At 46.4% G+C, this 25658-nt stretch overlaps 1 protein-coding gene across 1 annotated transcript in view; it reads right to left on the bottom strand.

The window, feature by feature from the left end:
* Nucleotides 1-8347: 8347 nt before the first annotated feature.
* The window catches only part of PCP4 (Purkinje cell protein 4), a 53393-nt gene continuing 36082 nt past the window's right edge, over nucleotides 8348-25658 (bottom strand). The window contains exon 3 of the mRNA XM_059164761.1: nucleotides 8348-8762. Coding sequence (XP_059020744.1) covers nucleotides 8635-8762 — 128 coding nt within the window. The 3' untranslated portion in view covers nucleotides 8348-8634. The remainder of the gene's footprint in view (nucleotides 8763-25658) is intronic.

The raw sequence follows: 25658 nt of genomic DNA, 5'->3' as shown, positions 1-25658 counted from the left end.
ACCATCAACACCTCCCTGTCTAAGAGCCCCACAGAGAGTGCAGGGTGATGAAGCTGTGTGTGAAGCTTCTATTACCAGAGATAGGGCTTGGTGACACACTGGTTTGCTGGCCTTCTCAATGACCTTACCAGTGGGCTATGGTTTTGGACCCAAGAGACTTTTTCACAATCCCTCTTTTGTGTCTACAACATCCTTATGGAGAGGGATAAACTGGTCTCCCCCACGCTATCTTCACAGATAGGCTGATAATACTGAACACATGGGTAACAGCTAAATTTACAAGACCACACAGAGTGTTAAGGTATAAGAAAATACCACTGTATTCGTTTCCTATCATACTGCAACAAATTCCCAAAATCTAGTAGCTTAAACAACACAAATTTGCAGTAACAGTTGCGCAAGTCCAAAGTCCAAAATGAGTTTTATGGAGTAAAATCAAGAATTTGGCTGGGCTTAGTTCTTTCTGGAGGCCCCAGGAAGGATCTTCTTCCTCACCTTTTCTAGTTTCTAGAGGCCACCCACACTGGTTGCCTCCCCGGCTCTCTTCCACCTTCCAAGGCTGTCTCTCCAATCTAGCTCAGTAGCCTTATCTTTTCTGACACAACCTTCTTGTCTTCCTTTAATGAGAACTCCATGATGATACTGAGCCACCAAACACCCAGCATAACCTCCCTATCTCAAGATCTGTGATCTAAGCACATCACAGCAGAGTCTGTTTTGCCATGTAAAGTAGCCACAGGTGCTGGGTACTGGACCATGGGCACCTTTGAGGGCCATTGTTCTATCTTCCACCACCACTGTCAGAATTCAAAATCAAGAGGACCCCCTGAAGACCTGAATGGATGAGGGAAGCACCACAGGGGTCTCTGAGGGCTGTAGAACTTGAATGATGCCCTATGTGGGTAAGAAATTTCACTGGTTGTAAGGTACATTCGTATTCAGTAACTTACACTGGGTGATTTAGGTTTTAAAAGCCACATTTTCAAGTCAGACCCAGATAAGAAATTCCATCTCACCCCTCACTACCTGCACAACCTTGAGCACCGCTTATCCTCTCTCAGATTTAGTATCTTCATCTAAAAATTGGGGATAAATTACCTATTTTCTAAGATTGCTACAATCACATGAATTAATACACATTAGGTGCTCAGCATCTTGCTTCAGGCTGACACATGGAAAAGACCCCATTCCCCTCCTACCATCCTGGGGGCTTATTATACCCACTTTATAGAGGTATAGACTGAGGCAGGAGAGAGTTACAATTCTTACAGCATAACACTAATAATAGTAACTGAGTTGAGGTCAAATCTTGGCTACACTGACCCTAGTTCAAGGAGGTCTTCTTTCCCAGGATGGGTGAGTGGAAAGCTGAGGCTATGTCCTATATGGAAGGAATGACATGAAAAAAATATGTAAGTATAATCCTGGACTTGCAGTACTCAGAACACTGTTGTCCTTGAGGCCACCACAAGCTTGGGGATTTGTTTGATTTTTTTTTTCCTTTCCATAAGAGAGGTGGACTAGAAATGTACCCATGCATCAGTGTTCATCTGCACTGGATTCCATTGGATACCTGCCCATCATAAACTGGGGTGACAAGAAAATCTACAACAGGGCTGGCTTTCTAAGACCCTCCTTAGAAAGAAAATGAAAAGCCAAATACTATAGGCTGACTTTGAATTCTGACCAAATCATAGTCTTTCCAGAGTGTTTACTAAATGAAAGCACAGGATTTCTCTATGTCCCTCTGTGCTCAAATACGCTGGGAGAGACATTTTCTGTAAAGCACATGCAACAAACTTGGACACCTATGTATTCACTAATTCTCAAGGTAAGTATTTGCTGAACAACTTAACTGCTCATAAAACAATTATTCCTGACCTAATAGAGCTGAGCAGAGGAGGCCAGCCTTAATCAGAGAATCACATAAACACATGTGAGATTATAGCTGTAGTAAGTGTGATCAAGAACAGGACCTCAAGTGTGAGGTGGGGATAGGACAGAAGTGCTTGTGTCAGAAAACTGCTGTGTGTCCACCAAAACCTGTTTCCTCTACCTCCTGAGCTCATAGCTTCCCTTAAAAATGGGTGTATCCTTGGGGCACCTGGGTGGTTTAGTCAGCTAAGCAACCAACTCTTCATTTTGGCTCTGGTCATGATCTCAGGTCCTTAGATCAAGCTCTGAATCAATCTCTGCAATGGTCATGAAACCTACTTAAGAGTCTCTCTCTCCCTCTGCCCTTTCCCTTTTCATGCATACTCTCTAAAAGAAAAAAAAAATGGAAAAGAAAGGATAGGAAAGGAAAGGTAAGGAAAGGAAAGGAAAGGAAAGAAGGAAAAGTGCATGTGCCTGCATTCTGGCCATTGGAACTGATCACCTATAGGGCTTGTCAATAACAAACCTTTGAAGCCATCTTCCACATGGAGATTGGACATGACTCAGAACACTTGCATCAGGCTCTGCGGTGAGAAATAAACTTCTACAGGGCCCAGGATCCAGGATTTGGGGATTTATCTTTCCTCGTAGGTAGTTTTATCTCAACTGCTCCAGAAAGTAGCATGACAGCCCAGAACTAAAGGATGCAATGACAGAGGAACAGGCTCAAAGGAACTATGGTCAGGGGAAAAGTGTGCTTGAGGAAGAGATACTCCCAGAAAGTGAAGAGAAAGGGCACCATGTAGGTTGTCAAAGGCCGTATCAAAGAAATTGGCTTTATCCTGAGACAAAGTGAAACCCTCAAAGGATTTTAAGTTTGGAAGTGGGAAGGCATGGTAAAGATGACATAATTCAATTTACATTCTTAAATGATTGGCTGACACAAAGGAATGCACTGGAAAGAGGAAAATGGGTACAGAGTAGAGAAATCAGAGAAGTGACTGCTGAAGTGATCCTGGTGTGGAAAGGCATTGATTCTCTCCCCACCATTAGCTCTAACCACAAGTCAACACTTAACAAGTCAGCCAAAGCCTTCTTTCTCAGACAGGATGCATGCCCTGTGACTGCTTTAACCACTGTGATTGGTTAAATGCCTGGGACACAGATGGCCATGGCTGCACCAGAGGGAAACAGTGCAGTCACATTTGGGAAACCCAGGAGAGAAGCTTGGGCCCCTCATTGAACATGTTCTCATGGAACACTCCATGGTCTCACCTGTGTCTGGGTGTTTCTATGCAGGATTCCATCTCACTAGTCAAGGACTCAGCCTGGCTTTGGACAAAACAATCATCTAATGGAAGCTCTAATATTCATTTCACAGGTGGGCTAGGAAGTTGTTCTTGAGTTGTTGCGGTTGGAAAAAGACCCCCAACCAAACTCAAGAACCTCTAACAGAAAGGCACTTCTTGAACCTTTGTGAGCAATCATGACTAATGTGATGGCATCTTTTAAAACACTCAGGTGGCAGAGACCCTATAGCAGCAGAGGTACACAGAAATAATGAGAATGGTTAGCTGGGCAGTGGAGGTGGGAGGAGGTGGCTGGTGGGGGAATGGTTAAAATCTCCATATTCAGATCAGCTTTACAGGGCAAGGAGCAGAGAGAGAAGACAAGGTTAGTGCTTCTACTTTTGACAATCTTCTGGTTGTTTGGTTATTTTATTCAGGGCCCTGCCAAACCCATCATTATCCCTGCCCTATGGACCTCTGTCTCCTGGGGAGGTCACAGAAAGCATAGTAGCATCTCATTCACCCTTAATTCTTGTTCAATTAAGCATCCGTTAACAAATAACAAACTACTTCCGAAAGGGCAATGTGGCACCGAACGGAGCCCACTGTCACAGCCATCAGGGGAATAGAGCCAACACAGTGTCAGGCAGTGGCCGCAAATTGCAGCCCTGCAGTAAATCAGCCAGGCCATGAATAAAGTCCAATGTGTTAGTCTGATCACATTACAGTCAATGGCATCTAGGAGAACTGGCCATCCCTGCACCGGCAAAGGCAGGTGTCATGGACTAAATGTCTCTCTCCCCCAGAATTCATATGGTAAAGTCTTAACTGCCAATATGATGGTATTAGGAGGTGGGGCCTTTGGGAGGCAATTGGGTTTAGGTGAGGCCATGAGGGTGGAAGCCCATGGTGGGATTGGTGCCCTTATAAGAAGAGACACCAGAGCTCTCTTTCTCTTTACCATGTGAAGAGTCAGCAAAAAGAAGGCCACCAACAAACCAGGAGGAGGGCTTTCACCAGGAACCAAATTAGCCAACACCTTGATCTTGGACCTCCCGCCTCCAGAAGTATGAGAAATAAACGTCTGTTGCCCCCCAGTCTGTGGTATTTTGTTACAAAAACCTAAGCTGACTAAGACTGTGAATGTCTCAGACTAACCAGGGGGACCCCACCTCAATGATCTATGACTAACCAGAGGACCCCACCTCAATGATCCATGCCTTGAATTGGAATCGAGTGAAATCTCCTAAACATGTCATCCATGTGAATCCTCACCTTAAGCACCAAGCCTAAACTCTCCTCCCTACTCCTCCCTTATAATTCTACTAATTTGTCCAAACTAGTCTTCAGGATATATAAAATTTATTCCTTCCAAGGTATGACAAGAAAACTACAGGACATGAAAATACATGACCCTCTGATGTTAAAATCTGTCAACCCAAAATAGATGAGCTGTGAGAACAATACCTCAAGAGGTGGTCTGTCACTGTCACCGAAGGTGCCACAACCCCCAGGTCTCCCTCAAAGTGCAAGGTGAAGTATAAGGAATACTAGGAAAAAATAAAGGAGCTAAAAATGTGAGGGAAAAGAGACAAATTATTGTTCTTTGCAGATGATAGGACTGTCTACTGGGAAATTCCAAAGAATCCACTGAAAAACCATCAGATATTATGCAGTTCAGTAAGATGAGTAGTTATAGACTTAAATATGCAGATTTAGTAGTTTTCCTGAGTAATAGCAAAACCAAATAGAAAAGCTTTGGGCAAAGATTCTATTTAACTTTAGTCTATTTTTTCAGTGTTCCAGGATGCATTGTTTATGCACCACACCCAGTGCTCCATGCAATACGCGCCCTCCTTAATACCCACCACCAAAGATTCTATTTAGAAGGACAACAAAAACCATGAAATACCTAGAAATAGAATAGAAAGACCTTTGTGAAGAAAACTATAAAACTTCACTGAAAGTCATAAAATGCTATAAAGTTAATAATATAAACATGTCAATTCTTCCCCCATCACACTCCAGTTTATTTATCAATTTAATGTAATTCTGCCTAACCATGGTGTTCTATTCTTTACTCGGATGTCTTGGATATTCTATTTCTAGATGTCTGTGAGTCCTGAATAATTCTGTTTTTAGCTCACGTGAATGGGTTTCTGCTCATTGCAACAAAATGACTAACTCAGCCTAAGCTACCCTTTGTCTCTTCTGGGCCCTCAAATACTCTTGACACTCTCTTACATCTCTCTCCAAATTGGCTTTTGTCACTTCCTGGAAAAAAAAGGAGGGGTTGCGTTTTTGTGAAAACTTTTTTTCAGATTAATCTGTCACAATAACAGCTTTGACCCCAACTCAACATCTCTTTCCTGTTAACTAGCTCAGTAACCATGACCATTAGTCCAAACTCATGAGAGAGGGATTCTGATTGGCTGAGCCCACCTCCTCGGTCAGGTGTCACCACTGGCCCAACTGGCTGTCAACAAGAGAAGCTGAATCCCATGGATCTGCCACTGGATCCAATGATGGACTCTGCCACATGGGTCTGCCATTATTGCCTTTCATGTACCGGACATCTATACTCAGCCAGACACTCAGGTACTTTGTCTCATTTTAAATTCCTAATATTTTCCCATCCACCTAAGTTCCCTTGATCATGACCTTGATGAAAAGGAAAGCTGCTGCTCCTGTAGGTAACTTCTCTGCAGCCACCCGGCCGACTCAAAGTCAAAGACCAACCCAGTTCCAAGTCTCAAACTTTGAGTCCTGCCTCTGGCCTGCCCAAGTGTGGGTGACAGAACCACATGCCCCAGGCTGAGATGTGGTAATACAGGGCACCTAGGCAAAGCTGAGCATCTCCTTCTCCTGGACCTTGCCCAGAGCCTTCTCCACCAATCAACTGCAACCACCCACCCTATTTACCTAGTGACTCCCATCATCTTTCCCATCCTTGCTGGGGTGGCAGTTTCTCAGGGAAACTTGAGTGATTCTCCAAGTCTGGATGAGCTGCCTCCAGCGTAAATCTCTCCATTTTATCATCTGTTTATTTGGGCCTCTTCACCTCCAGCCAGCCAGCATCTTGACAAGGTTGGCCATAACACCAGTAGATACACATGGTCAGAGTTCAATAAATATGTGTGAAATGAAACTGAGTTAATGATGCTCCAGCTTGCTGACACTCTACGCATCCCTCCTTGGGCACACTCTGGGGACGTTCCCTCCTTGGGGTTGAACACTGCAGCCCAAAGAAAGAGAAAGGACCTCCAAGCCTGGTACCATAAGCCCGTTCTCCTTCCTCTGCCTCCATGAGTCCAGAAACTCAACATACCAACACCAAGCAGAGCGGGGTGATTCAAAGTCTTCCCTCTGCTCTTAGCTAGAGTTTGACACTCTTATGAATCTACCTGAGAAACAAAAACTTCATTCCCATGGCTCGAAGTTCAGACATGCTCTTGTCCCATGATTGGGATCAGGGAGGTGTATTGGGGCTGTTGAGGGCCTCTCCAAACATGACATAATGGCCCCCTCTCCTTCTGTATCAATGGGCCACTATTACTGAAGAGTGTTTCCCATCCCTTTGGAACATTGGGGAAGAATCTTGGTTAGATTCTCCAGCTTTGCAAGGAGAGTCCCTCTAGGGGGAGCAAATCACTGTAAAACCAGATTTGCTTCCAGGTTGAGTCATAGCAGGACGAAACCCACCCCAGCCATCAGGTCCAGACACACTCCGGAAGGGGCCCACTCCCTTTATGTGATAATATTCAGATAATGAAGGGACAATGAGGGCACCAGATGGGTGGGACATAGAGGGAACTCATCTGAATTATGTTCCCTACTCTCTTTACCTCCATAAAGACTACTGAGCAGCCCATATAACTTCCATGGCATTTGCCCTGCAGTCTCAGGAGGCTTGCTCTGGAGTGTCCCCTTGACCTGCTGTCCTGTTTGCAGTGGGTCCATAGCTTCCAGGAGCTCCAGGAGTCCCTGGCTGTTTGCTGGTGCTGAAGCAATACTATTGAGTACTTCTCTAATTAGAAAACCATCAGGGAAACCCAGAGCCCACCCCCTGTCTCTAACAGCCTCAGATAATGGTTCGGTAGGAGGGATCTCCCCAGAAAACACATAAGACACATTTTCAGATGGAGTTTTTGAAACCGTTAATCTTCCCACGGATGCATTTTTTTCGGTCCAGACCCTTGTGGCCCCAAACGGGGACCTGCTGGAGGATCAGCATGGGCTCCACCCCAGGCGGCCCCTGGCCCCCTTCCACCACACTTTACATCTGCACTCCCAGGCACAGGTGTGAACAGCCACACACACACACACAGAGCCCTCTCTCTCCTCTTTCCACTTTCTTCATGCTCCACCTTGACCCCTGGTTAAAGAGCTGGTGAAGGAAAGAGATCAGGTGCCCCTCAGTAGAACACTGTGCTCTCACAGACCCCCTCAGGATGCTGAAGACAAGATGCAACTTCCATATCATCTTCTCACATGGCGAAGCTCAAACAACAAGATTCAGTGGTTTGGGGTTCCTTCCACCTGGGGCCCCAAGGCAAGGACCTAGCCCCCTGCTCTTTACTTTGTGAGGCATCCTTTCCATGTGACAATCCCTCCTCCTAGCCTGTGGAGCCCCTTTGGGGTGTGTGAAACAATTTACCTGCAAGGTTCTCAGGGGAGGATGTTCTCTTAATGGGAGAGAAGCCAGACAGCTTCTCAAATTGCAGGTTGTGGTGAAAGACTCCAGCAAGTAGCAAATCACAATGTAAGGAGCTCAGGGAGGTTGGGATGGGGAAGGACTCGAGAACCACCTCGAGAACGGCCTCAGCAGTGGGGGTGTCCCCTTGGATTTGTGAGATGTGCCTGCTGAGCATATCTGAGGGACACATGCCCTCCCCTTTCTTGTTCTCCTAAGTGAGTCATAATTCCACTGGGAGATTGGCTTTTTGGCACCCAGGATACAGAGCTCTACTCCCATCATAAGAGGAAAATGCATTGCCAGTTGACAGTTAATACTCTTCAAGTGAGACAGGTATGGCAAAGAGTAGATCTCTTGTTCCCAGCAGGAAGCTTCTCACAGAAGCAGTGTTTCAGCCCTACCTCTTAAGACATCTGCTTTGCAGCCATCTCTAATGCTAGTCACTTCCTGGGTTACTCTAAAGGGAGAGTCAAAGCAGACACTTGAATCACGCATCGTAACTCCATTTTATTACAACATCAAGAGTTAGCTGCAGGAGGAATGGTACTAGAATGGTACTAGAGATAAACAGAGATTAAGCCACCCACAGTTGAATTGTCTACACCTTCCTATGAGGGAATAAATATCATGGGTCTCTGTACATGCATTGCAGGACAGGTGTGCATGTGTGTATTATGTGCAGATGGATTCTCTCTAGGGTGTTGTTCTTTTAATTTCTTGACAGATGATGGTTGAATTCGGTGTCTTCTGGCATACTAGGAAGGGGCTTTCCCACTAAGACTGGGACCCAGCCTTTTTCTTCTGGAATTTTCTGAACTGAGACTGAATGGCCACAGCTGCGCGTTCTGTCTCTGGCGCATCCATGTCAATATCGAATTCTTCTTGAACTTTCTTCTGCCCATCTGTAACAAGAGAAAACACAAAGATGAAGCCATCACGGAGCTGAGAGCAGGAAGGCAGAAAGCCGTCAGTCACCACACGGCATGCACTCACCATCCCCAGCACAGGACCTGGTTTACAGAGTAGAGTCTCTCCTGACCCCCATCAGAGCCCAGGATTTGGCTGTCCTCTGCCTGCCCCAACTCTACACTTGCAAGAAACTGTGAAACTCAAGAACACAGTCCCAACCCCTCAGATACCTTCTGTATGTGATTTTCCATGTCTCATGGCCACATATCACATGGTGTTAAAAATATTAGCTATGATTTGACTTTTTCCTGAAAACCTCATAGAGACGATTTAAATAGAACTACAGATATTGACCCAATGGGGAACTGATATTCACAAGAGCTTTGGGTCAAAGTCACTGAGTTCCTGTATATACTTCTGATGCCAACGCAACTGCTGACTGAATGAAGGCTGCTGTTTCTATCATTGTCACCAATGGATGACCCCATCTGAACTTCACAATTTGGTTGATCTTCCACAGATCTTACATTATGTTCCAGTGAGGGAGACTTAGCAATATGCTTGCTAAACTGGAAGGATTTAGCTAACCACACTGTAATAATTATAGAAAATAAGATAGAAGCCAAAACAAAGTGAAAGCTCAGACTGAGTGTCCCTTTTCACTGGGCATCAGCATCAACTTCTAGCCAAACATAAAAACAAACAAATAAATAAAATCCTCTAGTTATAAAAAGGAAGCATTGTCACAACTCCTTCAGTCCGGAGAAAGTTAATCATCACAATTGCCAAACTATCTTTTTTAAGAACATAACAGGTCTGGACTGCCTTTAGCTCTGGTCATCTCAGGGTCCTGGGATCCAGTCCTGAACAGGGCTTCCTGCTCAGCAGTGAGTCTGCTTCTTCCTCTGTTTCTACCTCTCCACCCTGCTTATGCTTTCTCTCTCTCTCTCTCTCTCTCTCTCTCAAATAAATAAATAAAATCTTTAAAAAAAAAAAAATACAGGCCCAGGACCCCTCTCCAGACTCAGGGCTTCTGGTAGCAAAACCAAGTCACATGCACCAGCAGCCCTGGGGGAACACCAGGAATCCCTGTTTTCGTGAAAGGCTCTCAGATGATTCCAAGATACAGCCAGAGTTGAGACTCAAACTACTTTGTCTACAGATGAAGCACCCAACATGGCCCTAGAGTTAGCTCAAGGCAGACCCCAAAGCACTTGGGTCAAGACCTCACTGCCACCTGGACTTGCATCTGGAGCCCAGCAGTGTACTGGGCACGTCTAGCTCCAGATGGGAATGTCTGTGGCACTTGAGGCAGGGACAGGGCTCTACCTCCGACTCTGACACCAGGCAGCCTGAGTTCGTCATTCACTCACTTCCTTTCTCAGTGATTTTGGATAATAATGTTCAGGCAGCACCCCTCACAAAAAGGGTGGAGGACATGGGGTCATTTCAAGTGAGGCAGGCTTGTTCTTTCCTGCTTGCTCTGTTCTTTCTCTCCTAGATAGAAGATTGATGAAAGATAGGTAATAGAGAGATAGATGATAGATAGATAGATTATATAGATAGATGATGGATAGATAATATATAGATAGTAGATAGAAAATAGATAGATAGATAGATAGATAGACAGACAGACAGACAATAGACAGATAACAGGTAGATAATAGATAATAGATGATCAATAGATAATAGAGAAGGCGTAGATGACAGATAATAGATAGATTGATAGATAATATATAGACAGTAGATAGACAATAGATAGATAGACTATAGGCAGATAACAGGTAGATAATAGAAGATCAATAGACAGATAACAGAGTAGAGGTAGGTGACAGATAATCGATGATAGATAGATGGATAGATGATAGAAAGAAGACAGGTAGATAGAGAGAAAGATAAACAGAAGATAGACGCAGACAAATGATGATAAGGATATAAGGAGAAGGATAAGATAAGGGTACACATCACATGAGTTGCACCTTATTTCAGGTGCAACTAGCTACGTGACATCCCCTTTGCAGACCCTAAGCAGACTCCTGTCCGTCTTTCCAGAGACAAAGCTGATCTGCTAGATCCCTCCAACCACACCTTCCTCCGGGAGGAGAGGACAGTGGCTTCGCAAGCCCTGCCAGACGGATACATCTGTGACCTCAACCTATAGACCCATTTTCCTCTACATTGGATTGGCTACCAGTGCCCGTAAGAGTAGTGCACTTAGCATGTCCCAATGTTCAGGGACTATTTGGGGGGCTATGTTTTTCTAACCCATGAGAGCCCAGATGATGCAGAGGACACAGTGGGTTTGTCTGCCCCTGCCTCCGTGCATTCACAGTTTAACAGCACTTCAGGGAACCTGTAAGGGATAGGGCCACTGGGCAGGGTAGGAGTTCCCTGAAGCTCATGTCAGTACCTTAAACACGTTTCTTTAGCATTACTGCATGAGCCTGGGACGGGGCCCTCCCAGCGATGGACCCTCGACACCAACCATGTCGGCAGGTAAGTAGCACCTTCAGCACTAGGAGTCATCATATGACAGTTCAGAGCCCCAAATACTCTTCCTCCCTGAGGGACCCTTGCATCCGATTGCAATGGGGGAGACCAGCTGTCATTCAAGGGGACCCAGAAAACCTCCCTTTTAGATTTAAAACAATGCTGCAACCTGCAGGCTTTGAACAACCTGAGTCCCCTTAATAACCATGACAAAAACAACAATATTATTTTTTGACAAATGAGAAGGTATGGAAAATTACGTACATCTAAGAAATATATGAGATTGTGAGCATGGGTCATAAAAATAACTGTCACAATCATCTCTGAAACTAATATCTCCAGCTGAAAGTGATTTATGCATTCCTCCCTCTGCTGGAAAAATATCACAATGTTTGAAAAGAAAGCACTAATATTTCAGGAATTATTACTTTCTGTTTACTTGGCAGAGTCAGGCATTCCCTGGGGAAGTTCTGACACTGTGACTCCTTCCACCAGGATTTCCAGAGCAGAGCAGGAGGCCCCAGAATGTGGTGGAGAAATGAGGGACAACTAGATTGGGGGCACAGGGCTCACTACCACTGAGCAAGGGTCTACCGATGGCTTGGTGTGGCCCTGAGACTAGGAAAGCAGGGCTCAGAGAGCCCCAGACTCAGCAGCAGGAGGCCTGGAGGTGCCCCGGCAAAGCCTCCGTGGCACCGGCTGAGGGGCACAGTCCTCGGGCAGCTTGATGAACAAGATGCAGAGCATGGCTACACTGGAAGCGTCATTTAACGGGGAGGGAGGGGTGCCACCGGGAATGGTCAGGGCCTGGGTACGGAGAAGGGACTCACAGCCATCCAGGGGTGGGCACCTTCAGACACACAGCTCCTGAGAAACCCCCACGGAGGGTGAGCTCTGGATGGGCTGTTAAGCCCCTCTGTGCCTAAAACCATGCCTGCCCTCAGCACCTGGCCAGGGAACAAGGGAAAGGCAGTTTCGCATCAGACAGGCAGTGCCCTCCAGCCTTCTCTGGGATGAGACTGACTCCCTCCCAACCCTCAGGTAGTCCTGATCCCAGTGAGGCAGCTGGCAGAAGCCAGTAGAGTGATTTAGGGATGTGTCTCATGGCTGTGGGACTCTCAGGAAGGTTCATAGCTTCTCTGGGTCTCAGTTTGCTTATCTGGAAAATACAGAGGCAAAATCATTTTTAGAAGTCAGTTCCACGTAGGCCCTGGTGTTCTGTGCAGATGAGGGCCATGCTATAAATTGAATTCCTAGCCCAGTGGTATTGAGCAGGATAGGTCAGAGCTGCAAAGCGTGTGAAGGGACTTAGAGCAGTCACATGGCTCCCCAGTCCCTGCGGCCTTCACCTGCTCAGACTCTTGAATGCTTGGGGCCTGATGCAGAGGGAAAAGGAAGGGAAGGGGAGGGGAGGGGAGGGGAGGGGAAGAGACGCTTCCCAGCAGGGCCAGCCACACAGCCATCACAGGCAATGAGACCATGGCGCCAAGGGGTCAGACCCTCCCCAGCCTCTTGGACGGCAGGTGGTGTTTGCTGTGCTTGAGGCTACACAGAAAGACAGGTGCAGCCCACAACCCACAGGTCATGTGAATATCAACTCTGCCAGTCCCCAGTCACCGGCGCTTGGAGGCACTGAAGGGGGCCCAGACCCTGTGCAAAAGGCATGGTAGATGTAAATGAGCAGAGGGAATACATGTGCTGTTCTCATCTCCAGACACCCTGTAGCCGTTCCCCAAATGCTTCTACTTGTCACTTCACAAAAATGCGTGCGGGCTTACAGCTGGGCAGGGTGGGCTCTCTACCTGACATTTGTGTCCAGAATCCCGGTAGGCAAAAGGCATAGGGACCCGGTTCCTGGTGATGGTTTTCCACCAGCCTGAGCGAGCAGTAGTGCCCCTGCCCATTACCACATGGCTGCTATTACCCCATCTCTCTGGAGTACAGGGATTTTATCATTTCTGTGCGTCCCTCTGTGAAGACATTCTGAAGCTGACCAGCAGAATGGTCAAGACGTTATTCAGACCAATTAGCTGGTTGTAAAAAGCTAGTGATTGCCGACTCCCCCGAGAATAAGAGGGAACCCGACTTCCTGACCACGTAGCTCTGGGCTGTGAGGGGCACCACCACAGCTGCAACGTCCTGTGAGTTCAGGTGGGCGGGAAGCCCCCACAAGCCGTTCAGATTTCCCCCAGCTCTGGCAGGCCTGGTCTCAATGGTGTGAGGCCGTCTGGGCCATTACTACCCCCACATTATCTACCTGCCCTTCTATTGGCCTCCGTTCCAGTCCGTGTCCACCAGTCTTCTCTTGCAGAACCAGCTGCACAATGGTCCCAAGCAACGAGACTTCTCTCCCTCGGCAGAAACTTCATCAGACAACCAAGCCATAGCCCAGAGCCCAGCCGCCGGCCAGCACCGTGAGCGCTGACGCCCCTCAGGGCTCGAGAGTCTTGGGATTCAGTGCTGCCCTGCCCTGTCCCCAGGAAGAAACCCCGTGCTGTCCGGTAGATATTCCTTATGCTATTTTCCTGAAATACTGCCTTTTCCTTGCAGAAACTGAGACAGGAAGTGGCTCTGCTGTTGTGGATTTTATGATGCCCTAAGAGAGATGTACAGGCAGCCATTCTTAAAGATGTCATTGTCATAAGAGCGACCCTTCGCTGAGCATGAAATAGGTTCTCCCTCATAGAGTTAAGTGGTTTTTCTTCCACAGATCATTTGACGGCAAATGTAAAATAAAGAATCATAAATAGAAAAGGAAGCAGCTACTACCAGTCCAAGACAACCCCAGGTGAATACTGCAAGTCTTCCATATGGCCGCGAAAATCCCTCGTAGGGGAAAATGGTTTGACGTGCCAAAATACCATTTGTGTGCATGTATTCTGATCAACACAGAGCCCGCGCTAGAAGAATGGTCCTCCAATCAGAGCTAGAGCCCATCAACAGGTTCTTACTGGTCACCCGTGGCCACCTGCCCGGCTGCCATTACAGAGTGCCCCCGACTGGACAATTTGGATGACAGACATCCGTTCTCTCTCAGTTGAAGCTCAAGTCCTCGACTAACACGTGAGCGGGTTCCATTTTTCCAGAGACCTCTACATTGTCATAAACTCAGAAACAAATATATTTAATAGTTCCTTCGATCAAGCATGGGATACTTATATAAGTATATATAAGTATATACTTGTACTTTGCCTGGCTTGCCGACAGCCACCTTCCGGCTGTGTCCTCACATGGTCTGGCATCTCTTCTCCTTCCTTTAAGGACACCGGTCAGATACCATAAAAAGCCTAGATTTAACTTAATCACCTCATCAAAGTCCCTATCTCCAAACTTGGCCTCATTCTAAGGGACTAGGTGCAGGGCTTTAGCATATGAATTTGGGGGACAAAATTCAACCTAGAATAACACTTCACCTAACTTTGGGCCCTAAAGGGTTCAAAGGAGCTTTTATTCTTTCCCTTGTCTGGCTGTTGCATTCTCAAGAGCTGCAGGAAATGCCCACTGTCCCCATTTCTCAAAGGCACAGAGACCATGGTGTGCCTCTCCCAAGATCACCTGGTGAGTGCTGGCCAAGGGCTGATCAGGAAGCCCAGCCTTGCTCCAAATCTTGGCTTTAATCAGCAGGGTAGCATTACTTTCAGATCCCTAGAGGCCAACATGACAGACTTTTGTGTGGACCAGCTAATATTTCTTAGGGGGAAAGAAAATTTTTAAATGGTCCAAGTTAAACACATGATACAATTAAACAGTTTGCAAAATCTGCTCATTTACTAGGCAGTCCAGGAGAATTTACACCAAATTTTACCATGCAGCAAATGGTGGAGAAGGCCTCATGTCGGTCCATCACTGTTCTAAGGGCTGAGAGAGAGAAAAGAAGAAGCCCAAAGACCCTTTCTGTCAGGGAGAAACAGAAAATAGAAAGGTAAATGCACAAATAAATAATGGAATTTCATAAATTCCGAAAACAATGTGTGTGTGTGTGTGCGTGTGCGCGCGCGCGCATGCACGCGCTGTATGCCCGCCTGCATGTTATGAGGTCAGTCAAGGGTTCCAGGAAAGACACAGGGTCAGGGGAGGAGGCTTGTCCCCAAAGGGAGGTGAAGACCCAGCTGCCCAGGGAGGGACGGCAGGGCCTCTGCACTGCCAAGAAACAACACGTTTTGAAAAATTATTCTCCATCCGTGCATCCACAATCTAAGTAGCAGACTTCAAATAATTAGCATAAATTCCTTAGAAATTAACAGACACGTAGTCATCCAGAACATAAGAGCTATTCCTGGATCCTGTGACAGCCCAGGATCTGATAAAAAGTTTGAAACTCAGCATCATATTAACCCCCATGCTTGACCGAAGGAACTATTAAATATATTTGTTTCTGAGTTTATGACAATGTAGAGTCATTGCCTAGAGGTACTGGTAGTAAGTCATGAACATGGGGGCTTGTGCGCGCGCACACACACGCACACACGGTCATTTACATACTTATAACTCTCCATGTTCTAAGAGGTATTTTATAGAAACAAATTACCTCCCAAGTCCTAATCCTGTAGATCAGAAATTTGTGCATAAGCAGTAAATTGGGATATAATTGTCCTGAGTAGGAGTTTGCCTTGATTAGGAGGCACAGCACAGAGCCTACTATAAAAGGACCTAAATTTTAGCACACCATTAAGAAATAACAGTCATTTAACTTAAGTATGCCTTGCAAATGGGGTATTGTAATACTAAAGTTCTTAGAATGCCCTACTGTCTTTCAGGGTATAATATGAACGTGGAAAGAATTCACATCTGTCCATTGTGTTGCCCTTGATATACTTAAACTAATTGATACACAGTAACGTGAGCTCCTGGAGCTTCTCAGCTGGGTCTCCGCCCTCTCTGGCACCCAGGTCCCCTACTGGGAAAGGATAGCCAGTGTGGCTTTCTGCACAAGGACACAAACCCAGGCCCTTGAGACAGGGAAAGCAAAGAGACCAGCAAGAAAAGCAAGCAAAGAATGGAATTCTTATCCCTTAAGCCTCAAATTGAATCCAAATGCACCCAGGGAACAAGGGACCTGGTGTTAGAGAGGAGGTCATGTCCTCCCTCACAAAAAAAATACTAAAGATAATTTTGTATGCCTAGTTCCAAAAAATTCTGGCATCAGTATCTATCTTATGAAATGCCAATTTAAAAAAGAAAGCTGGGGACAAACCCAGTCGGCCATGAGTTACAGCATTCCCCCCATGGCTGGGCCTGTGCGTGGAATGCCAGCAAGCCGGCACCAGAGCTCTGAGCTCCAAGCGGCTTCTCGTTCCTGCCCGCTGGCTTGGGATTTATTGAATGGGGGCTGCTGGTGCGGAGAATTGCAATTTTCCAGGTCTTGGCTAAGCAGTAGAGATTAATGAACAAGGTCAGATATTAGCAGCAGCAGGAGCGAGGGCTGCCTGCATCTCCTGTGTTCGCACACCCGATAAACACATATTTCCCACTTGTAACTTTCCACACACCAAGGTAGCACCTTTTTGATTCTCCCAGCTTTTCCAGGAGAGAGAAATTCTCTGGTGTCCTAAAAGAGAGGCATTCTGAAACCCACAGTCTCCACTGTGCAAAACGGGCTGTTGTTAATGCAAAGCCTAATTGGGCTGGCTGAAAGCACTGGCTTACTTCCAGCTCCTACGGCCTCTGCCTCCATGAGGCCACTGCTCTGCCCCCGACATCCATGCATCTTGCTTATAGACAAAGACTATGGGGCTGGGCCCTTTAGGTAACCTCTGGCTGCACAGAGGTGCTGCTGAGATCAAATTCTCCCCAAAATTCATTAAGGCCAGGAACAGAACAAACAAGAAGACAGAAATATCATTGAAAAAACTATTTTTTTTTTTTTTTTTTGGAGAGGCAAAATGGCTCCTAGTTGTACTGGTCCGCGAGGGCTGTGGAACAAAGTACCACCAGCAGGGGGCTTCAAAGGCAGAACTGGATTTGCTCACAGTCTGGAGGCTGGAAGTCGGAGATCAAGGTGCATGCAGAGTTTGCTCCTCTGAAGCCCCCCTCCTGGGCCTGCAGACCCATCTTCTTCCTGTGTCCTCCCATGGTCGACCCTTGTGCGAGTCCGGGTCCTGACCTCTTCTTATAAGAACCAGTTGTCCTGGATTAAGACCTATGTTAATGACCTCATTTGACCTTAACCACTTCTTTAAAGACCCTGTCTCCAAATACAGTCCCATTCTGGAGTGCTAGGGGATCAGGGCTTCAACCAATGAATGTTGGGAGGGGCAGACGCAGTTCAGCCCATAACACCAGCCAAAATGCTTACATTTTTCTAGGAAAAAAAAAATAAAGATAGGCAAATGAGGTATGAAGAAAAAGCTTCACCAGGGAAAGCTCAAATTCAAGTTCCAACCGACTGAGTGTATTCAGATTTGCCTTTCTGGGGTTCAGATGCTTCCCTGTGTTTGCGATGGAGATGATCATGAGTTGAGACTTGTTTTAGAGGGACAAGGAGAAAGTGTGCACTAGCCTGCCTTGTCACATATAAAGAACAGTTACAGTTACCACTACCTGAGATGGTGACATGCAAACTGGCTAACCCAGGACCCTCTCCTTCCACCAGCTGGCTCCACCACAGATGCTGACCTGCTGGAGGAAATCCATTCCCAGGTGTCTTAGAAGGACGATTCTGCTCCCCAGACTGAGGGCCAGCCAGGCAGGTGCAGTGCAGTGAGTTCTGAGAAGGCAGAAGTGAGCACTGGCAGTGGCCAGCAAACACAGAAAGACCCCGTCTTTGACAAGCACAGAGGCAGAGGCTTTGGATCTCTCTGGAGTACGAGCCTGGCAGTCATGAGCCAGGCAGCCCCACTGGCGGGGATTCTGCTGGAACAGCCTGCATGGTCAGGTGTTTCTGGATGCAATGCTCCTGGAGGTGCACGGTACAGGCTGGTTTCCCTGCCTTTCAGAAATTCTGTAGGGTGCTGATACCCTGTAATAACCCCCTTGTGCTGAATCTAGCGAGAGTGGTTCTGTTGTCTCTGCCACCATTTGCTGCAGGCAGGCCTGGTTTATAGGGGGGCAGGGGAAGGGCAGTGATGTTACGTAAGGAAAGGGGGTCATCCCCCATGTGTTTAGGGATCAGAGAGCCGGCTTTCATTTTATTTTCATAGAAAATTCTTTAGTACTTACAGGAGAATAGCTTGAATCAAAGTAGGTAAAGGAGAACCCTTTGAGAGGTGAGGATAACATACCAAATGTTTCTTTCCCTCTTTTAAGCACATGCAAAGAATGAAAATTCCTTCCCAGGAATCAGCAGCTAACTTCCCTTACAGCACACCCCCCTGAAAAGCCACAATTTGCCTTTGTCCACATGCTGACAAAGAAAAATGACTTCAGGTTGATTGGGAGGACAGAGAACAAAGGAGTCATCCATCACCTTAGACCAGCCCTCCACACAAGCTAGCCAGATACGTACGTGCTCCAGAAACTCCATAAGCAGAAATGGACTGTGGCCGAACCTGCTCCTTGCATCCACTTATCCCCCCTTCCTTAATTATAAACCCAAAACTAGGTTTCCAACCTCCTTGCTGTTGGGTATGGCCACACAACTAGTTTCTAGCCAGTATGATGTTGGTGGGAAAAAAGAAATCTAAAAGAAAGCTGACGCTCTGTACTTTTTTTCTTATTCCTACCAGCTTTCTGCTGGGCAGAATGCAGATGCAATGGCTAGTGCTTAAGCAGCCATTTTGGGCCATAAATCAAAAGTCTCATGCTGGGGCCCCTGGGTGGCTCAGTGGGTTAAAGCCTCTGCCTTCGGCTCAGGTCATGATCTGAGGGTCCTGGGATCGAACCCCACATTGGGCTCTCTGCTCAGCGGGGAGCCTGCTTCCCTTCCACTCTCTCTCTCTGCCTGCCTCTCTGCCTACTTTGATTTCTGTCAAATAAATAAATAAAATCTTAAAAATAAAAAACTATAACTTAAAAAAAAAAAGTCCCATGCAAAGAGCAATACAGGGGCTTAATGCTCCTTGTAACTATCCTGACTGCCCTCAACTACCTACCTTTTCTATGAGGAAGAGATAACTTGTTTAGGCTGTTGTTATTTTAGGATCTCAGCTTCTTGTAGATGAACCTCATCTACTTACACATATATTATAATGAGCATATAATTCATTTGAATTTATTTCAGGCTAATAACAAATTCAAATATATATCGCTGTACATTGGCTATATTTTCCTCCCTTTTAACTATATGTTTTTTTTTTCTTCTGCTATGTGCATTTGTCCAATTTCTGATATGGCTGGCCATTTCTTTACAGCACTTAGTACTTTTAAAACCTCAGGGTTTTTAAAGAAATATTTCCAATATTTCTTTACCAAACATTACTTTCAGGCTTTCCTACCATGGCTTCTGACTCCATAGCCTTCCCCTCTCATACTTTTGAAAGTATGTAACTTGGAATACTTGAAAATACAGGAAACAAATGTGAGTTTTCCTTAATCAGGATGTAGCATCCTCCCTTCAATCTGCTCCAAGACCACTTTTTTCTTCTTTCAGAGCTTTGGAATATTAACTGTTTTCCCTTTCTCTTATATGACCTGGTTTTACCGTTTCAGAAGGGTGAAATCTTCTCGGGCTCATTTGCCCCTACCTGCTAACACTCAAAGTTTCAAAGGTTTAAACTCTGAACATTTCAGCACCATGGAGAATTTTATAAAGTTCTCTGGTGTTAAAATGAAAGAAAATGCAGTCATAATGACAGGCCATCTTCAAGCAGCCTCCAAGGAGCACTAGCTCACCTCATTAATGTAGAAACCTGAAGGTCTTTGCTCCCCTTGCCTATCATTCCAGAGAACGTGCCTTTAGAGGGAAAGGAGGAGCTAAGGCACATGGACTGCTTTCCAGACTTGGTGAGGCAGGAAGGGAAAAGCTCCTAAGTCTACAGAGCAGAGGAGCCCCGGGCTGTGGCGAGGCAGCAGCGTGGATAGAAAAAGCATTACATGCGCCCCCAGAAAGGGACCAACACTGTGTTCAGACATTGGCCTGGAGACCTCTTCTCCTCTGTGCTCTGAGGCAATGTCTGGTGAGTGAGGCCTTCCTCCAGCCATGTGCCGATGGCCGGCTTCAGCCCTGGCATATGTTTCTGTGTTCTTCCTGGATCCCCACAGCAGCTAAGCGGCAGGGCTGCGCTATCTCAGCGGACACATTCCCACCCTGGCTCTCGGCCCTGTGCCTCTAATCCCAGTGGACAGGCATGTTCCTGTGCAGATTTTCAGGAAATACAAGCTTCCTTAGATGTGCAGGGCCATTGGCAGATGTGTCCATTGCGTATACAGAATTTGACTCTGGGGGTGCAATGCTCTGGTGACACCTGAAAGGGGGGTGTCTGTGAAGCGAAGCCAGAGGCAGCTGCATGGCAGGTGCAGCTGTGGTCAGGCTGATGAACATGGCTGCTGCTTAGATCTCAGAGTTGAGGCTGCCGCCAGCCCGGACGCTCTGTCCAGTCATGTATCATGTGCCTCCTTTCACTCCCTGCTCCTCTCACTCACAGCAAGAAAGACAAGACTACTCATGTTGCCGACTTCCATATTTTAAATATCCTTCAAATGTCCTGAACGTGACCATGCATGTCATGTCATAATATCCTAAGGACAGGGATGGCTTTGCACAGAGGTGTGAGCCTCTGTCACAAAGGTGTAGACATAAATTGGTTGCAGGAACAGTCAGTTGTGGGTTTAAATTCCACGCAGGCTGGTGTCCTGACCCCACTAGCCTCTGCTTCCCTGTTCCTTTGCGTATGCTCGACGCACCGCTTCTGTTTGCTTTTTCAAACGCCACCGTCTTACGAGCTCATGGCCAAGCTGATCTGTTGGAAAGAGCTTCTTAGAGGGCCGTCATTTTAAGCTTTGGATTTGTTATTCTGCTTGCCAGAAAGATGGATTCACATAGTTGTAAGAAGAGAATAAAGTCAAATGCCCAGGACAGAATGAGGTTAGGTGGTATCTGGGCTCAGCAGGTGAGCCACATCTGGTATCCAGACCCAGAAGGACTAGCCAACAGCGGAGTTTGGGTTTTGCTTTAAAGAATTATTTCATGATAATGTTCCAACAACTCATCTGAGGAAGAAATGGAATAAGAAGCGCTTTCCCGGGTCGTGGTGAAGTTCGGAGTCTCCCCATACCTCCTACTGGTTTCGGAGAGCCAGCCCCTGAGAAAAATTCAGATGTGAACCGTGCTTGGTCTGATGAGACATTGTCACTGTTTAAGCAAGAATTTTTATGTCCCGCTTTGACAGGGGAGCCATCAAACCACCCCCCACACACACACACACACAGAAGTCCTTACAGACCAAAAATAAAGCAGAGTATTTTTATTTCAAGAATTCCAAAAACAGAGAAATTTCCAGTGTCAGGCAACATGATCTAATCTTACTCAGTTTCTAAATAGCCTTTTTTCAAAAAAAAAAAAAAATCATTTTTCAAAGGATCAGCATTGAAATAGCATCCCTTGAAGCATTCTGATGATCAACAGAGGTAATGGAAGCATTTCCGTCTAGATCAAAAATATAAGCAGTGATAAAATATCCATTTGGGGTTGCAGTTGCTCAAGGGAACATTAATAGAGGCAGATATCAAGAAACTGATATGGAAAACCAATTTAGGCAGGATGTTCGGGGAAAATGTCTAACATCGGTCTGTTAGAGAATAGAAGTGCTCCCCAGAGCTGAGGCATCCGACCTTTCACTAAAGTCATTTTAAGCTGAACCGAGGAAATACACACCAGAGATATATTTTGCCAGCTGTGAATGGCCAGAGTGACCTAACAGTCTACTTCCATCTCCGATATGTAATTGGCAAGATGTTACAGTTTTTTCAACTTTGAGATGTGTGAACAGAATAAGACTGCTCATTTTATCCGCAGGTAGCTCCCTGAGTCTTTTAAGACACGATTCTCACTTTCCACCACCTAATCTGGCTCGAAATTTCAAAGTTATAGTTCAAATCCTCCACTCATTGCCATAATTTAGAGTCTCTCTGGGCTGGGTTTATAGAAAATGCAAAGCAAGACATTTTTCCAAGAGTGGCTATAACTCAATGTTCCTTTGCCAGGATCTAGAGGGGCACTTGTCGGTGACCCCACACACGATATCAGTAGTGCATGGCATCGGAGCATTACCCAAACCCTCAGGTGAAATGGTTACAAAGTTTCAAAGGAGAATTAGAATATTTTCTGGAAGCAAAATCGCAGGAACCAAAAAAAAAAAAAAAAAAAAAAAAGAAAGAAAGAAAGAAAGAAAGAAATCGCAGGAACAATTTGATTTCAGGGATAGCAGGAGGGCTGACAGCAACCTTTTTATGTGTGCAGGTGTGCATGGTTCAGCTGTAGGAGGCCGCCCGCTTCTTTTGTGTTCCTGTGATGAGTGGACTACTGTCGTCTACACCTGTCCACACCGAGAGGCCAGCCGCTGGTCAGGCAGCCTTACACACACCCAAATGCATACCACGGAAAGTCCAAAAAAATGAGCCTCTGTTCGTGTTCTGCAAGCAGCAATGCGGACATGCAGTCTGTCCAATGAAAGAACAAACTTTCCCATTTTGTTGAAATAGTTATATTTGTTATCACAGGCTCTGACAATCCTATCCCGATTCTGCCCGTTGTGCTTTCTTTCCCCTCCACTGCCTCCACCGGGAAATAGCATCGTTTTTCTCCTTCGGTCTCACAGGCACTGTTCCTTCGATGTGTGCAGAACATAAAATCCAAAGACGTCAAACCTCCTCTAGTGTCCCGGAAAGGGACAACCCCAGGATCCTAAAGCGTCAAAATAGCAACAGCCCAGAGACAACATTGTCCCACAATGAGGAATGGGGCCAAGAGATGTGAAACAGTTCACCACAGCTGAACCACCTGTCAATGGCCAAGCCACAAATGGCAGGGACCAGAAACAGGATTGCCTCTTCTCCCACCCCTTGGTGAGCAAACGGAGGCGCAGACACGGTTTTCTTGCCAGACCTTACAGCCAGCCGAGCAGGTCCAAGGGTACTGCAAACAGGGCAACAGCCGAAAAGCAAAGAGAAACCTAAAAGTAACTGACTAAAATGTCGAAATGCTGCGGAGCTGGCATCATGGTAGCAGCTGATTCCCAGATGAGCCCAGCAAAAGTTCGATGCTGAACAGTTCTCTATTTTCTTCTGAAAATCCTATGAACACTTACTGAGTGCCACTATCTGGAGGAACATTTAGAGAACTTTCTGTAGCCAGAAAATGCACTATAATCTCCAACTCACCCCTTCGTGGGCTGTTTCTGATGACCTAGCCCATTTGCAAAGCATGCTATAAAAACGCTTGCTTTATGGAGGGGTGGGAAATTGAATCTCGGTGAGGGCACATCAATTCAAACTGCCAAAGGTTTTATGTTTGCACTGAAACGCTGAAACTCTAAAATCTAAGAAAGGTCAGAGGCGAGGAGACGCACCGTCTCCATTGTGATTAGCAATGAGTGCTGTAGGTAATGAGTTGTGCCACGTTCAAAGGTCAATTTGTTGCACTTAGGTCTGGGAGCTCATTATGATAGGAAGAGTCTAACGTCGGAATGACTTGGCTCACATCAGCACCTAGCCAGGAAAGATTCTCTCTGACATCCAAGGACACGTTGCTTTCTAAGTGAATGCTGGAGCACAGTTCAATTTTCAATTATCTTCAGGGTCCGGGGTGGTGGAAGGGTCGAAAGAGAAGGCATTTTAGAAATATTGAAGAGGGCCCTTGCCAAGCACAAACATGGCAGCGAGCTTCTATTCCGCATAATCGTAAATTACTGGAAGGAGAATTCTCCTAAATGTGAAAGAGGCCGTGTCTCGGTCTTCCCATGTCCCACCCCCACCGTCACCCCCCGTCTGGGTCTGTGGAATCAATACATCTTTCAGTCGATCGTTGGTCGACTCAATTCCAAATCCTAATAGGAAAAAGGAAAGTGGCTGCTGGCACAGGAGTTCTCTGGCAAGAACTCAGAGGAATCCCAGGTCAGAAGCATCCACGAGTCAGTCAGTTTTCTGGCGGAGGGAGGGAACTTTCAAAGGAAATGGAATTGTTTTAAATGTCTCATTAAATTAGATTTAGCGATGTGCAAATACTTAGACTTCTCGATCACGACAAGCAACCATTTCTGTTAAAAATAATAATTATATACACACGTTCAAATCAATACTGGAAAAAACAAAGTTTATAAACAACGGTATTTCAAGTTCAGTGGTCCTGTAATATTGATTATCCTTCTTTCCTCTTGAACTTTCGGAATTTGGTTCCTATTAAAGGGGCTTAAGTCCTCATTTCTGTGGGAAACTGTCTTCCCTGACATGCCCAAAAGAGCGATTCTCTCGGCTGTGTGAGGCAGGAGAGGGGGGAGATTTTAGCTCCGGTTTGCGCTGGACTAGAAGGAAGGGATGTTTGCTTCTTGTACTTCTTCACCAGCTGGTCCCGCAGTCAGACAAGTTTGAAACTAAGGACTCCAACCTACCACCTCCTCCCTCTCCAGGACAGTGAAGGCAGATCTCAGCCTCTGCTGTCTGAAACGCTGCCTGGAGAGAGCCCAGGGCTGCGTGCCTCCCAGACCAAGTCCCAGGCCCCAGGCTGGCCGCTGCTCTTCCCGCCCTCCTGGGGAGCTCCTGGGGTCGCTGGCAGGCCTCCTTTTCCCCAGGGCAGGTGGGTGACTCATCCACAGGCTCAATGGGCCACAGGGAGGCAGCTTTTCTGGAAGCTTCTTTGTGGCTTCCAGACCCACGTCACTGGAGGGTGCCTGACCACGCCCCAGGCAGCCCAAATCCCAGGAGGCTAAAACTGCCGGCGCTCCTTCCTGCCCTGATAAACCTGGCTTCAGGAGGGGGTGATGGTGTCTGCTCTTCACACCCCCCCCACTTCCCAGTTGGCCTGGGCTTCCATCGGGGCTCTTCTTCAGGCCAGGTGGAGATGTGCACAGCTTTGCACACATTCCTGGCTGCATTCTATTAAGTTCCCCTCCCCAGTCTTTGGCCACCTCCCTCTGCTCCTGGATGACACCTGAGAGGGTCTGAGACCTTAAACTGACCACCTGGAAAACACACTAACGTTCACGGACTGCCTAACTGCTCTTCCAAAAATAGAGCTGACGGGCTTTCATCAACCAATGACACTACACAGTTAAAGGGACAATATTAATAAATGGTCTTTCTTTCTTTCTCTCCCTTCCTCTTTTTTCCTTCCTTCCTTCTTTCCTTCCTCTTTTGTGCTTTTTCTGAAACCAATCCAGAATTTGCTTTCAAAACTCCTGCCGCTGTGTCTGTGTACATCTGCCATCACTCATAGTATAATAAGCTACATTTTTTTAAAATTAGGGAACGCTGAGAGGGGTAGCTGATGACCCAGGCTTCAGTGACAAAAGTGCCTGGGCAAGACACAA

This window comes from Mustela lutreola, chromosome 2 (genome assembly GCF_030435805.1).
Source record: "Mustela lutreola isolate mMusLut2 chromosome 2, mMusLut2.pri, whole genome shotgun sequence".
Lineage (NCBI taxonomy): Eukaryota > Metazoa > Chordata > Mammalia > Carnivora > Mustelidae > Mustela > Mustela lutreola.
This window is presented reverse-complemented; position numbering and strand designations above follow the sequence as displayed.